Here is a 14,605-nt window from a genome sequence, read left to right as displayed (position 1 = left end):
GAAGCTCTTCAACAGCACCAGCTACAGAAATGCTCATTCCTTCCATTTCACCTTTTCTATGCTTTCCAAAAAAAAAGTTCTTTATTGCAAACCTGTTGAAATCTTGGCTCACAATAGACCTCGGGACAATGAGTTCCATGGGTCAGTCAACAAGTTCCTCTTGACAGCCCAGCTCAATGGGAGGCTTTTCTGCTCATGCCGGGAGCACCGATGAATAAAAACCCAAAACTGGTTATTGCTCTGAAACTTTACTGCATTCATCCCTTCTAAACAGACCCAAACTACGCTTTGGCTGCATTCGTTTCTCTGCCTCTTTGTCCTTTAACTCAAAAAAAACTACAGATCAAAATATAAAGCCTATTTCCATGGGTATGTCACCTCAATTACTGGAAGCATCCTGGTATCTCCAGCATTACATTATGCATAGCAGGAGAAGCCTGTCACGTTGTTCACAATGCTGCCTGCACCCCGATCCAACAAACAGCAAAAAAGAAAAGGTTCACGTGTTGTTCATGTCCCACACTGAGCTTACAGGTTGGGGGAATGGGACTCAGCCTCTTGCCCATAAATACCAGTGATGACTGCAAAGTGTTTAATGCCCCACATGAAATTAATTGTCCCTTTGCCATGGGATGGAGTCCCTGAGCACAGCGAGCACCTGGCGGGCTGTCGGGGGGAGTGACCACCTGGAGTGTGTGAGCATCCTTTGTTCCACATGGCTCCTGGCTGCCAGGCTTAGCAGGGAGTCCCAGTGCGGAGCAAATCAAGGCAGGGAGATTATTCTTTTTCTCCTTTTCGAGCACCCATCTCTACACCTGGGAATGAAAAGGTTGCAGCTGCTCAGTGGAAAGCAGCACGTTCCTCACCCACAGCAGCTTTCTATCTGCATAAAGAAGCAGAGGAAGGGGAAAAAAAACAGCAAAAAGGCCTTCCAGGAAATGAAAACCCTAACACTAAAAGCAGCTTTAAGGTTATTTGAAAACAAAATGACTGTGTGCACCTCACGCAGCAATGCAGCTTCTGTAAAGCAGCTGCCTTGGGTGAAGTCTTGTGGAGCCTAATGGAACTTTGCTCCTCGCTGTGTCTGAGTGCAGCTTCCCACCTCAAGGATAGGAACAACAACAGGAGCAGTTTGCACTGGAAGGTCATGAGAGATGAAGCACACAGCTGGGAGCGATGGATAGGAGGAGGAGAACTGAAATCCCTTGCAGTTCTTGCAAGAAATCGCTTCTGACTAACTTCTGAGTCAGGCTAAATATAACTCTGCCTAATAAAACACTTCTGCTCAGCTCTTCCATCTCCCTGCCCGTCTTCCTTGTCAAAGGCAAAGAGGGACATAAACTACCTACATGAGAAGACCAAACACCAAGAGCCACATCCCAGACAGCAGGCAGTTGCACCAGGCCATGCACTCCATATCCACACACCACTTCCCATCCCCTCAGTAAGGAAAAACAGGCTCAAAGAAACCATTCCATGCCATCCTACAAGTCTGCTGTAATGATTTCATGCTCAGCCCACACTCAAAAATGCAAATCCCCATGCTAACTCAGAACGTTATGAACAGAATTCAGGGCCGCTGACTAATTGAACTGCTATGATGGCCACAGATGGTTAATGAAGGTCAGCTAAGAACAATGCATGTAGCACGATGACCAAGCAAACCATTGTCTTTTACATAAATTATATGTTTGAGAAGAAGGAGAATACACTCTGAATCTCACCACAAGTATGGGAACTATGCAGTGTAGATGTTAGGATCCTTTTTTCCCAGTAATAGAGCAGTACAGTGAGCTGAAGTGGTTGAAATTTGAGCACCTTGTAAACCCTCAGGACTGCTCCTGCACAGGGAGGGTTCCCAGCTTCCTTTTCAGACACGGCATTTCCTTTTAGTCAGAATGAGTCAAGACTTGCAAGGCATAAAAGTTTCTCTTTTTCAGACCTCATCCTCTCTTTTCACCTCCGCAGACACTTGTCACTTACCTTGGGATTAACCCAGAGCTAAATACACTAGAGTAATACTCCTGAGCCAAGCAAGGCAAGGGATCAAAGCTCAAGTCTCTTCCCAGAGGAATGCAAGCTCATACTGACATCTCAGACTCCATTTCTGGTCTTCCCGGATCTGAGGTCCACGTGGAACTGACGTCAGCAGCAACACTCACGTGCTGCCAGTTAATATGCAAGCACCGTGCTCACGTCTGACACAGCACTCAATATTTTGCTTGTTCTTCCTGAACAGAGCAAAACATTACGCTGGGCAGAAGAGAACTCAAAGGCAATGCTGTACTCACACAGGTCCGAATTAAGCTCAACATTTTGTTTCTAGCAAGAACAGAGTATTTTGGTGAGGTCGGTTCAGTGTTTTACTGATGTTCTATGAGGGAGAAGAGAACAAAATTTCCCCAGACCCTGGCAGATCAATGAGAAGCAGCTTGTCAAGGAACAATGAAGCCATGAAAAGAAAGTGGGAAGTAAAAAAAAAGATTAGGGGCTGTGTTGTTTCTTTTTTCCCCCCTAATCCCGCCGACATCTATTAAGCTCTCAGATCTGTGTGTGTGCAACTCACAGACAACCGCAAAGATTTCATCCATGTGCACTACAGCCTGCAAAGTAAAAGAAAGCAGAGACAAGGCAGAAGCCAGGAAGCAACCCTCAATGGCACGAGGTGTCTCACCCAGCCAGCAGTGATCGCTGCCTGCTCTGGAGCAACAGAGAGACTCAGAGGAAAACAGAAAGTTAGCTTTAATAGGGAGGAACAAGGCTAGGTCATCGCGTGGATCAGAGTTTGACTACAAGCAGCCACACAGAGGAGGTTCAAAGTAACTCGAGCCTCCTTTGTGTCTCAAAGCCACACGAAAGCAGAAGTGAAAACCACATATAATTCTTCAGGTGGGTGGAGATGGATGGACTGAAGAGCAAATTTGCATCTTCTGGGGAGGAGAACACAGGAGGAGAACAGAGCTGCTCCTTTTGTGAGAGCACCAGCTTGCCACAAGCCAACCCCATGAGCCAGGCTGAGGTCTGGCCCTCCACCAAGGCAGGTGCTTACCTTCCTCCTTGTTGTTGGTGATATCTTTCAGCAGTTCAGTCTTCATGCAGGCGTCTTTCCTTGTCTCTCCCTTACTCAGCACTGTTTGCTGATGGGGGGAAAAAGAAATATCGAGTTTTAGCTCCACGTTCATATACACATTGCATTAAAAAAGAAGAGAGAGACAATCCTGGATGTATCCTGTTTACATCACGGGCCAACCTCTTTCTGCAAAATACCGCCAGCAGGAAACTGCCAAGGCACAGGTCAGAGATAAAGGCCCCAGGGCTGGGACCTGCATTTGGGGCTGAGGCAGGCACTGCAGTTGGGTGCAACCATGCAGCTCTGAATGCAAAGAGCTGAGGAACCCAACTGAGGCTGCCACAGGCTGACAGAGGCATGGAGGGCACCCCAAGGAAGTGACCCTCGCTGCCCCAGGCTGCTTTGTTGTGGGTAGGAGGAGGTGGGCTGAGCCCATTTCTTGCTGCATCATTTATCTGCACAAGCAGGACAAAGTACACTTCGGCATTTCTGCTTTTTGCGGTCCATTTAAATGCAGTTCATAAAACACAACCATCACTGCACCTCACCCATCGCCCCTAACCTTCCACGTTTATTACAGCCCATGAGCTCATTTCTTAGTTCTATGCAAAGCAATTTTTCCTTTTCTTCCTCTTTTATCCTTCTGCAGAAAGGGAACACCTGCTCTCCCCTCTGCCTTCCACATGCCTGGCATCACATTGCTAGATCAGGTCTGCGGCCTTAATAGCACCGCTGTGCATTTTTGGGGCAGTTCGATTTAAATTAAAAAAATAAAACAAAAACTACCAAAACGAAGGAGAAAAGTCTTATAAAAACCACAAGCAAACACACAGATGAGGAGGGTCCTCTGCCACAGCTCTCTGCTCCCAACCTAAAAGGCGAGCAAAGTGACCATCCATGGAGCTGCATGGCACCAGGGGAGCCCCAACATCAGGAACCCAAGTCAAACCATGTGCTGCAGGCACCATGAATAGATGGGGCCCACAGCCATGAAAATCAAAAGGTTTAAAGCACAGTGGTTTACAAAAGGAACAGAAGGCCTGTCCCTCTCCCATAAAGCAAGCAAGAGATAACAAATGCATACGAAGGCTGGAACATCAGCTTCAAAGGCTTCACCAGGCAAACAAGGTGCTGCTGCTCACCATTCCCCAACCATTATCTGCTTGAAGCCACCAGGGCAGATGAGCCTTGGTGCTACTGCTGGGAGCCAAAGGCGCAGCCGGGCTGAGCAATGCATGCTTCCAGCAGCTCCCATCAAGAAACCACAGGAACACAGCCTCCAACAGGAACACAGAGCAGCTTTTCCCAGCTAAGCCATAACATGCATCTTCAATGAAAACATCTGCAAGTAAATCCTACCTCTTCTCCACCCAGACTTGCTGTAAAATAAGGATAACTTCACCTGCCCAATGAGCTCATCCTGGTGCAAGGGTAAGCAGGGAGCTGCCCTGGGGCCTGGCCTGTGCAGTGAGCCCCCACTCATCTCACACAGACCCGCTGGTTTTCCAAAGCTTTGTTACAATAAATAGAGGTGGTGATATTCCTGCTGTTCAACTGACTCCTCCTGAAAGCCTCAGCATTTCCAGCAGGCCATTTCCATCCCTCCCATCCTTTATTTTTCAAGCAGCTCCCCCACTCCACCAATTATTCACGCCCTCCCTTTCACCGGGACACTGCTGCTGCTCAGGCCACGAGGCCTAAAGAAAAGCCACTGCAGGAGCCCTGGCGTCAGCCAGCCCTCGGCAGCTAACGAACACGCTCCCTCTTCTCTGCAATTAACGGGAGCCCAGAGCTGCCTCACATCCCGGACAGCGCCGGGAGCTCTCAAAGCAGCATCTCCAGCACCAAGAGAGGAACCACCGCTGCTCCATGCTGGAAGAGGAAAGCTCGGTGCCAAGGCAAAGCCACCGAGGTGGTTCCAATGAGTTCTGCAGCCCCTAGCAGCAGGTTGATGGCCTGCAGGCATTGCTCTGGAGCAAGCAAACAGTCAGCATCGCCATCCACAACGCTAACGCACCTTCAGACCTGCCGGGAGGGAAAGAATCAAGAAACAACAACGAAAAAGACAACTGTGACTTTGGAAGCCTTCGGATCCAAAGGAAGCTCCAGCAAAGCACCGCGCGGCCCTCGAAGCCTCGTCCCCGAGGACAATGCTCCTCCACCCGCGCTCCATCACTGCAGGAGGGTGCTGGCAGCAGGACGGGCAGCAGGCAGCGCCCTGGGTGCCCACCACCCTCAGCCCAGGGCCCATTGCCCAGCCATTCCCACCAGCCCACGGCTCCGCCCAGCCGAGCCAGCAGCAACTTGGCTGCGAGTGTCAATACCTCCATATTTGTGTGCCTTGCTTTTCCCCCCTTAAATTCAGAGCAAACTTCCCCTCCGCTCACACCCCATGGCCCAATCCGTCGGCTCCTGATTGGCAGGGAAATCCTATACCCACCCTCCCCGCCAGAAGTGTCGGCTCTTGCAGCAGTCCCAACAAAAGCCAACTGCCAAGCTCAGGCTGCTTCACAATAAAAGTCTCACGCTCTCCTGCTTTATTTTTTTCCCCTTTCCCTGCAGACGGCCGCCTCCATTCCCCGGCCGACCCCAGATGGATTATTAACCTCCAGCCACTGGAGAGCCTCCACCAAGGCTGCGTGCCACGAGCGACGGGGCAGGATTCCCCCCAACGGCTCCTTTTATTTTTAGATTTCGAGGGAAAGAAAAATGGCTGCGCCTTAAGAAAGGTGGCTGAAAGGGCTTTAGAAGCCAAGAAGAACCAAGCAAAGGAGCAAGGGCTGGCTTTAGTCTTTCCTCTCCGCCTCTGATTAACAAGAAATAAGGCTTCCCGTCCTTCACCACGTCTTTGGAGGGGACGGAAGACAGGGCAGAGCCGAGGAAACGCTCTGCAGCATTTCCAAGCAGGCAACCAGAAACTGCATGGTGCCTTTAAAACAAAAAACAACAACAAAAAGAGCAAAGCTGGGAAGCGCAGAGAGCTTCCTCAGCCTCCTCCTTGGCATTTTCATCAGCCCTTTGCAAAAGTCCAAGCAGGTTTCACAGGCAAAGACAATACATGCACAGCACAACTCCAACATATTGTAGCTTACCAAGCCCAAGAGAGCAGTTAGTTGCATCATGAACCAGAGCTCTCTAGCAGTAGACCAGGAAGGAGCGGAGGTTGATGTGCTAAGATGACAACCTCTACATGAGTCTTTCTTTTCCTTTTTTTTTTTTTTCTTGTTTTCTTAAAAAATCAACCCAAGCTTTGCAGCAACGCTGCTCTGATTTGAGACGGGTGGTTAAAGCAGGTCAATCTGAAGGAGGGCTGGAAGCAGAATGACCAACCCCTCTCCAACTCAGCTGCACAGAACTGCTGTGCTACCAGCAGCAGCTGCACCAACGCTCCCCAACACACGCACACCAGGCATGGGGGACAGCAGTGACCCTGGGGGCCTAGAAGCCCCCAACAGGAGGCACCCAGGGGACACCAGCCCCCAGAGGTGACACTGCCAGCACAGCCCCACAGCTGGATCTCACCTCATGCAAGGCAGCAGTGTGTGCTGCAGCAAGAAAGGGAGGCAAAGCCCTCGATAAATGATGCAACTCTCCAGCAGCAGTAGATTCCCATTTACTCTCTCTTTATTCTTTTTCCTCCTGCTAATAAAACCCAACAAACCCAACCTGCTCATAACCTTTGCCTCAAAAGAAGGCAAACGTTTTGTAGCTAATTACATAGGAAGCAATGATTAAGAAGATGCTTGTAGAGAGACAGTGTTTGCTTTGTAGGCAGGGGAAGAGGGCTGCTTTCAGATATCAGCTCTGCTCTGGTCCTGCTGAGCACGGACAGGTCTGGGAACACCAGTCATGGGGACAGTGGTCCTGAGCTCTGCCATGACAAGCGTTTGATGAGGAGAAGGAAGGAAATGTAACACCAGCGCACCTGGCCTCCAAAGCAGTCACCAGTCTCAAAGCTCCTTTTCTAGGTTAAGGCCACTTCCTTATAAGCCTCGTGCAATCATGTGAACATGGAATTTTATCTGCAGCTCACAACAAGCACTCCTCGCAGCCTGAAGCCTGTCCCCAAATCAAACTAGACCCGCAATTCTTTTGTCTCCTGAACTCCTCCTAGAAGAACAAAACATTTTCTTCTCTGCCCCCATGGCTCCCTCCAATTCCAGCCACACAGGTCAACTCTGAACAAAAGGGGGAAGGGTAGAAACGAGGCACAAGTCCTTGCATGCAACAGCTGGGAACAAGGAGACACACGCATGAAACACAAGACTTAAAAGTGGGTTCTCGTAGCACAAGGCAGCCCATAATGGTGCTCAGGCTTCAGGCAAGGGGGGTTTGCAGAGCCCAGGCTCCTGCAGGGGTGAACCCAGTGAACAAGGCAGCCTTGGTGCAGACACAGCTATGCTGTCTTGCTGCTTCCATGCTGCGAAGCATCGCATCCATCTAACTGTGACCCAGTAGAGTGAAAACCAGTACAACTTGTATGTGCACACAAAGGGAAATCCAAAGCAGACAAAGGCATCTCCTTCCACTGGCTGAGGTTAGCAAGAAGTACAGCTGCTGCCCACCTTCTCCGAGCACATGGGAGCAGGGGGGGGGAGCAGACAACCTTAAAACAAAGATGAAGATTCTTCATCTTCTCTAGCGAAAGCAAACTAGGCGCTTCAGAACCACCAGGTCCGCAGGAAGGCTCAGCAAGGATGAAACCACAGTACCAAGAAGAGCCTGGAGAGAACAGTTTGCAGCCTTGTCCCCATCAACAACACCCAGGCACCTCTTTGGCCTCAGCCCTCCTCTTTCTCCCTCCCCCAAACCACCGCAGCCAACAGAGCAGCTCCCTCACCCCTACCCAGCCCAGCAACACCAGAGGGGACACCTTCTCAATCCAGGGCCCAGGGAGGTGGCCCCAGCCTGGGTGTTCCTTGGGCCATGGAGGACCTTGCCCCGCACACACCACCTCTTCTGTGCCACCTGTAATCACAGCGACGCCTGCAAGCTGGGAAAGCAGACAGGGAGAGGAAAACAAGGCAAAAAAACAACAACACAGAAGTTGCACCCTAGGGCCTGTCCCTCTAATAGCTACAGCAAAACCTCACCAAGACTTTACTCTCCTGGAGGGTGAGAAAGGCACGCAGCGCTGCCCAGCACCCGAAGTCCTAGAGGTGGCAGCTCCTCACCACCTTGCCTCCATGGCCTACGGGCTTCGTCCTTCGTGGGGCTTTTTTTCTGCTCTGTCATTAAGAGTGGAGCCTGGTCTTTTCCTTCAATCCCAAGAATTGCACTGAATTAGATCATCTTTCTCGGCTCACCTCCCCCTACAGGCAGCTCCCGAGCATGCTCAGCTCGGCCTGGCGCTGCCATTTCATAACTGCATTGTTTACAGACGCACACTGACCTGCCATTTTTTGACAGTAGGAGAGGAGCTGGTGCTTGCAACCACGGCTGCTCACAGCCCCGCTCCTCACCACCGCTGGGCCAGGGGCGAGCTCCTCCCTTGCAATAAAAATCCAATTTGGAGAAGGGAAATTGCCAAGTGTGGAAAGTTGCAGTTTACTGTTGTTGTTGTTGTTGTTGCTGCTGATTCTCTCCTTGATTTAGGTCAAAATCCACCTGCTCGGAGCACACAGTCTAGGAGGATGAAGTTAACCCCGCTCTGGGGTGAGGGGAGCACAGGTCCCGTCGAGCTCAATGCAGAATGCCAGCCATGATTTCAGCTTCTTCAATTCACAACTGTGCTGCGATGTCACCTAAAAATACAATGCTCAGCCCGGTCTGCCATCCTCTGTCAAGCCTTCCTCTGAGAAAGAAAGCCTTGGAAATATGGTATTTCCCTTGAATAAACAAGTTGGCTTAGTCCCAGCACATACAGTTTTCTCCTTTAAATGCAAACCAGAGTATTTTTGCAGGCACACAGGAAAATGAGGAGAGGAGGAGGGGAAAAGTTCTTCATTTAACACCAAGAGCTCCATTAAAAGCACTGCAAGGTTGCTCCCAGTCTCTCTCTGTTCCAGTCCTCTCCCCGTCCGTGTTTATCATGCTTTCCAGGTGAAAGCAGCTCCAAGTTATGCTGGACAGAAAATGCCAGAAGACCTGGAGGTTTCCTCATCCTTGGAACAAGGACAATTTGTGCAAAGCTTCTTTTACAAGAGGCACTGTGCTGCTCCGACACAGTATGGCAGCGTTGCAGGGAAGACGCTCACACGTCAGATCTTCTTAACCCTCACCACCTCTCCCTTTTTCCATCACTTCCACCAGGCTTCTCCCTCCTCAGGGAATTGCAGTTACCTGGATCAGGGGAAGCAAGTTGGTATTTTGGATCCCAGAATATTTTTTTAAGAGCTCGCTCTATATTTTTTTCCCCCCTGTGATGTTTTTTGAGTTGTTCTTATTCTTTTTTTTTTTTTTTTTTTCCATTTTATTTTTAAAAACACATTCCAATTAGCTCAGCCAGTGAACGAGCTTCTCTCCAGCTGCTTTACCAATAACCCCACACGCTGCTGGGCAGCGCCCGTCCTCCATTGCAGCCCCCCTCCAGGACCAACACCACCAGGCAGCAGAGCCAGACATTTCCTATGCTGCAGAACAGACCAAGGAGTTCAAACAGGCACCGGAGGGGAGGAGGGACAGACGGATCTGCAAAGGGCCGAGTCTGAACGTCAGGGGAGATCACGTTACTGGCTGCTGGGGTCTGGTCTGTGAAGAGGGCTTGATTTCAAAACTCATTTAATTTACAGTAGTTGAAAAGAATCGGCTGAAAGTGGTGGTTAAGGGTTATAAATTCAAGATTCGCTTCCAAATCATGGACTTTGCAGTTCACTGCAGGAACATATGGTCCTCTGAGCCTCGAGAGCAGGGAGCGTACACTGCCAGAGCCCCAAGTCCTTGGGCTGAACCAAAAGCAAGACATTTCTCCCACTGCAGGGTGGTCACTGTAGTGCTTCCTCAACCTTTGGCAGCTCCAGGAGCAACACAAGGAGAAGGAAAAATTTAAGGGGAAAAAGACCAAAGGACAACAAAAAGCAGCCCCAGGAATCGAGTCATCCCTCCCCCAGCCATCCACAAACCAGCTGGTCACGACAGCGAAGCTCCTTAAATGTCCTTGTTTACCTGAACAAAATAGCTCCCTGCCATTGTACAAGCAGCATGCGATCCTGAGATGGCACCGGGCAGAGGAGGTGGTGCTGGCAGCCCTGCGCTCACCCCGTAATGGGATCCGACCTCCGCACCGGAGAGGTGCAATCCTGCTGTAGGGCCGTGCTGGGTAACTGGGGGATGGTCACCCTGCAGGGAAATCCAAATGATTCCTTGCGATGAGAGAGGAAAAAATGAGGCGAAGGGCAGGAGACTGGCATGGGTTCCTTCACACATGCTCACCACGGGTGGGGTAAGGAGGAACTGTGATTGTCTTGAAAGGTGGTAGAGGCTGCTCGTGCTGGAGTTAACTGCGAAGTCACTTCAATATGGGGGAAAAAAAAGGAAAACAAAAAGCAGCGCCCAGCTGTCCATATTTAGTGCTGTTAACTTCCATGGAAGTCCAGGTCTGAGGTTTCTGTCTTCCCTCCAAGCAGCAGGTCAGCACGGCTCTCACAGCACTCTCTGAAGGCCACAGAGCACCAGGTGCTTTGGGTGCTCAGTCACTGTGCTCCCCGGGCACCAGTGCTACTCCATGCCAGCCTGGTTCCGCCAGCACCACGGCTCTCTGTGCAGGAGCCAGCCAGGCTACAGGCAGGCCTTCACTCATTGCTTCCAGAAAGAAACCTCTCCTCGTGACTTCCTCTCGTTGTCTTTTCCTTCGGTGCACGTTTACTGGAGGAGAAGTCCTTGTGAGCGGGCAGGGAGGTGTGGAGTTGAAGCCCCACTGACTGCCCACTGCTGCCTTATAACCTGCATGGCCCAACAGCCCAACCCTGGGCCTGCTGAGCACACACAGAGTATCTGCATTAAACACAAACAGCAACAAAAAACAACCCCAAAACAGAACACCAAGAACCCACCAGCACGGCGGGGCTGGGGGGGCTGAATTTTAGCTAAATAAACTGCAGACCTGGGCCTCCTGCAACCATACCAACCATAGATGTTTTGTTTTAATCAGCTGCATGGATTGCAAACTACTACCGGGAAATAAATAATAATAAAATAAAGTGAAATAGAGGGTGAAAAACATCCCCCAAAATTATTGTTGTTTTATTTTGTTGTTGGTAGAATAACGTGGCTCTTCCCTGCAGGCTCAGCAGGGAGCCATAGGCCGCAGCCAACACAGGGCCTCCCTGGGCCTGGGGCCCTCTGCAGTGCTGAGCCCCCAGCCTGGGCTCCCCTTACAGCAAGGAGAGACCCACATCCTCCAAAGATTTCATGTTTAAAAAATAAAATTAAATAAATCTATCTATATCTCTTTTTAATTATTTATTTTTTTAAAAAAATAATCCTAAAATAAAATTCAATGCCATCCTTCCAAACAAACCTCCCCACCATAGAAGGCAAACAAAAGACCGCCCGGATCCAGAGCCCAAGCTTCCCCTGAGCCAGGTAATGCCAGATGTACGTGCAAGGCCATGGAACAGAACAAAGTCACAATCATAACAACACAAAAGAGCAGTCAAATGCTGACAAGGCAGCTCCAGGCTGCTCCCCAACCGCCCCAGCGCTCTGCCCTGCATGGCTGCCGTCCTGCTGCGCTCCCTCCCTCGCACAGGGCAGAAGAAAAGAGAGAATTGACAAAAAAAAAGAATCCAGCCATGATTATCTGAACTGTCTTCCTCCTCTCCGAGGCTTCTCCTTTCCCACCTGGCGCCAGGCTGCCTGCAGCCCCAACCGGAGGGACGCTGCTATTTATGAGGTATGGGAGATGGACACTGCGAGCTACTGTACCTGCAGACATCTGTGGTCTTCTCCTGGGGAAGACTCAAAGAGTTGCATATTCCAGATCCTCATGAGCAGTGATTCAGTTTCTGCTCATGTGATAAAAGCTCCCTCTACAGAGTGAGCATGCCCAGAGGAGACCATTTCACTGCTCCCTCCAAGCTGCAGCCATTTCACAGAGAACCTGCAGGCTCCAGCGTCCATTGGAGCGGCGATCAGCCCGGGCATCCCAGGGACGCCCCGGTAATGCAGATCATCTGTCAACTTTCTGACAGGGTGCCAGGCCTCAAACTGATCGCTTGCCTGGAAATAAAAAAAGCCTTTTAAACCCAGAATGTGTTCTGTTTCAGTGGCCTTCAAGAGTAGCCCTTCTCCACAAAAACAAAAGGGAAGGGGAGCTGGGATAGGGGGGGACGCGGTGTGGTGTGGGGACATCCCTGTGCTGCTTCTGTACTGCTTAATCAAGGGTCTGACCTGCGGGGAGGGGGATGAAGGCACATGGGTTAAACTGGTTTAAGTGTGCAGAGTCCAACTGCAAGAGGATTCGAGATGAGACCTGCTGAGCTGAAGGGGTGCTGGCTTCTACCGCGAGGATTTATAATACAACATGACCTGGTACAACCAACCTCAAAAGCATATCACAGCCACGATCACTAAAAAGAGGGGGGACAGCACAACCAAGTGATAGCGAGTGCACTGCGAGGTGCAGTAGCTCTGAGCTCAGCCTATGTCAAACCATACGATACATCTGGCCTAGCCAGCGAGATAAAAAGAACGTTTTAGCTTCAAAATAAAAGTAGTTTGTCTCTGTTCTCCTTAACATTGAAGCACAAACTCTTGGCAACGTTTGCATCTGCTCATGCTCCCAGAGAAACCCAAACAATGTACAGGAACATCTGCAGGCAGAGCAGAGCTGGAAAGATGAGAGCACAAGGCGGGCAGTGGGGCTGGCAGAGGGATGCCCCATGGCTGCAGGGCTGCCCATGTGGGGCAGGAAGGAGAACCCAGCCAGAGGAGGCGAGGAGGAAGAGGGAACTCGGACATGGGCTGTGGCACCTCCTGGCTGCTCTTGGCCAAAGCAAAGCTATTTTCCATGAAATCAGAACACAGAAGATGATTGTCTTTAAGGCTAACTGTAACAATGAAGACGAGCTCAGTGTAGTGCGTTGCAGTGGGGCTGTTGGGGGCAGGGAACAGCCTGTATAGAGTGGGGGGAAAAGCCACAGAAATCCACGGTGAGGTTTTGAGAAGCCCAATGATTTTATTTGCTTTGCACTCTGCATGAAAAGCAGGCATCCAAACTTACACCTCCGGCACAAGCATGAAGCCAACGCCTGCTCTGCTCAACCCATTCCCTCCTCTCCTCTGCTGAGCAGCGCCAGCATGTCCTGCTATTGTGTCAGCATCAGAGACCAGGCAGCTACTTCACCACTGTGTCCTTGCACATTTGCAAAGCAGCAATAGTTAAAGCAGCAGGAGAGCTGCTCTGGGTCTGCTTCAGCTGCAGTGACACTATTCTTCTGTCTGCACTCTAGAGAAGTTTCACTACTAAACAGTTAAAACACGCAAGGCTAAATTGAGATGACTGAAATTCATAGGGAATGAATATTTGAGGTGACAGTAGAAAGCAAGGATCTCTCTTTCAGCCACTGGGTTTTTGTTTGATGTAAACTTTAAGTTCTAATGTACATAAAATGAGATTTTGCTGCCCTATCTATCAATCGCTGAAAGGCAGAGAGGTAAGTAATCGAAGACAGCCCCAAAAAACTCAAAGCAAAAGCAACGAGAACTGGCTATGCAGACTTGAGTTGTATTATCCACAGCATCAAAAGATGACTGTGCTCCAAACCAGAGATGGCTCTGTAGGAGTGCTGCCTCTCCTTGCAGCATGAAATTACCCAGCTTTCATTAAAAACACAGAAATAGAAACAAAGATATTCTTAAGTGCAAAGCCAATGAGGGACCACAGCCAACATCCCATTGCAGAGGGAAAAGGACAGGGACCCATCCTGCAGCACTCAGTCTTCCCATCGCACCCCAATGCTACAGATGTTTTTACTGCCAAGGTTAAAAATACACCGAGAGCAGAAGCACCCAGAGACACTCTGCACATCTCATGTTCAGCCCTGAACGCACTAAAGATGTGTTAATCAACCACACGGATCACGCTGGTGCAGGCAGTCCAACAATCAACCCTTGGATCCGCACCACGCCAGCATCTCCCCGGGGCTGCAGCCCCATCTCCCCATTTCCTGAAGATTAAGCCCTCTCCCAAGTAGTTCCCACCAGACAGGAAGCCTTCCCCCCACCCGTGACGCAGGCTGGCATGTCGGAGGTTTAACCATTCAGCAACTTGCTGTCTGCAGAAGCCCACTGGCCTGCCTTCCCCTCTCCTGCAAAGTGAAACACGTCTCCAAAATGGCTGGGGAAGGGGATTCGCCCAGCGGCAGCCCGCACTCCATGAAACATTCCCCTTCACCTACCCCAAGGACTCGGCAGCAGTTTCTCCACCAAAGCATGGTGCAAAGCAGCACTCCCTGTTTCCAAAGACACCCCAGCAGGGCCCACACCAACACCCAGTATGCCGACACTCAGCCTCCCTGGCCTTGGTTCCCCCACTCAAAGCTTGAAAACCCCTTTCAGAAATCTCACGTTTCCCAGACAGAGGCAGCAGCACAG

General features: G+C 50.4%; 1 protein-coding gene across 13 annotated transcripts in view; it reads right to left on the bottom strand.

Annotated features, from left to right (window-relative positions):
• The window catches only part of EHMT1 (euchromatic histone lysine methyltransferase 1), a 79,048-nt gene that overhangs the window by 43,640 nt on the left and 20,803 nt on the right, over window positions 1-14,605 (bottom strand). For 6 of the 13 annotated variants that reach the window (XM_072352348.1, XM_072352358.1, XM_072352353.1 and 3 more), the window contains exon 2: window positions 3,050-3,137. In XM_072352348.1, coding sequence (XP_072208449.1) covers window positions 3,050-3,137 — 88 coding nt within the window. Of the gene's footprint in view, window positions 1-3,049; window positions 3,138-5,394; window positions 5,437-6,162; window positions 6,183-8,163; window positions 8,369-8,462; window positions 9,253-11,935; window positions 12,076-14,605 lie in introns of those variants that run through there. The other 7 variants (XM_072352345.1, XM_072352354.1, XM_072352355.1 and 4 more) reach the window with 5 other exon arrangements.

The sequence above is a fragment of the Excalfactoria chinensis genome, chromosome 18 (genome assembly GCF_039878825.1).
Source record: "Excalfactoria chinensis isolate bCotChi1 chromosome 18, bCotChi1.hap2, whole genome shotgun sequence".
In the NCBI taxonomy this organism is placed as follows: domain Eukaryota; kingdom Metazoa; phylum Chordata; class Aves; order Galliformes; family Phasianidae; genus Excalfactoria; species Excalfactoria chinensis.
This window is presented reverse-complemented; position numbering and strand designations above follow the sequence as displayed.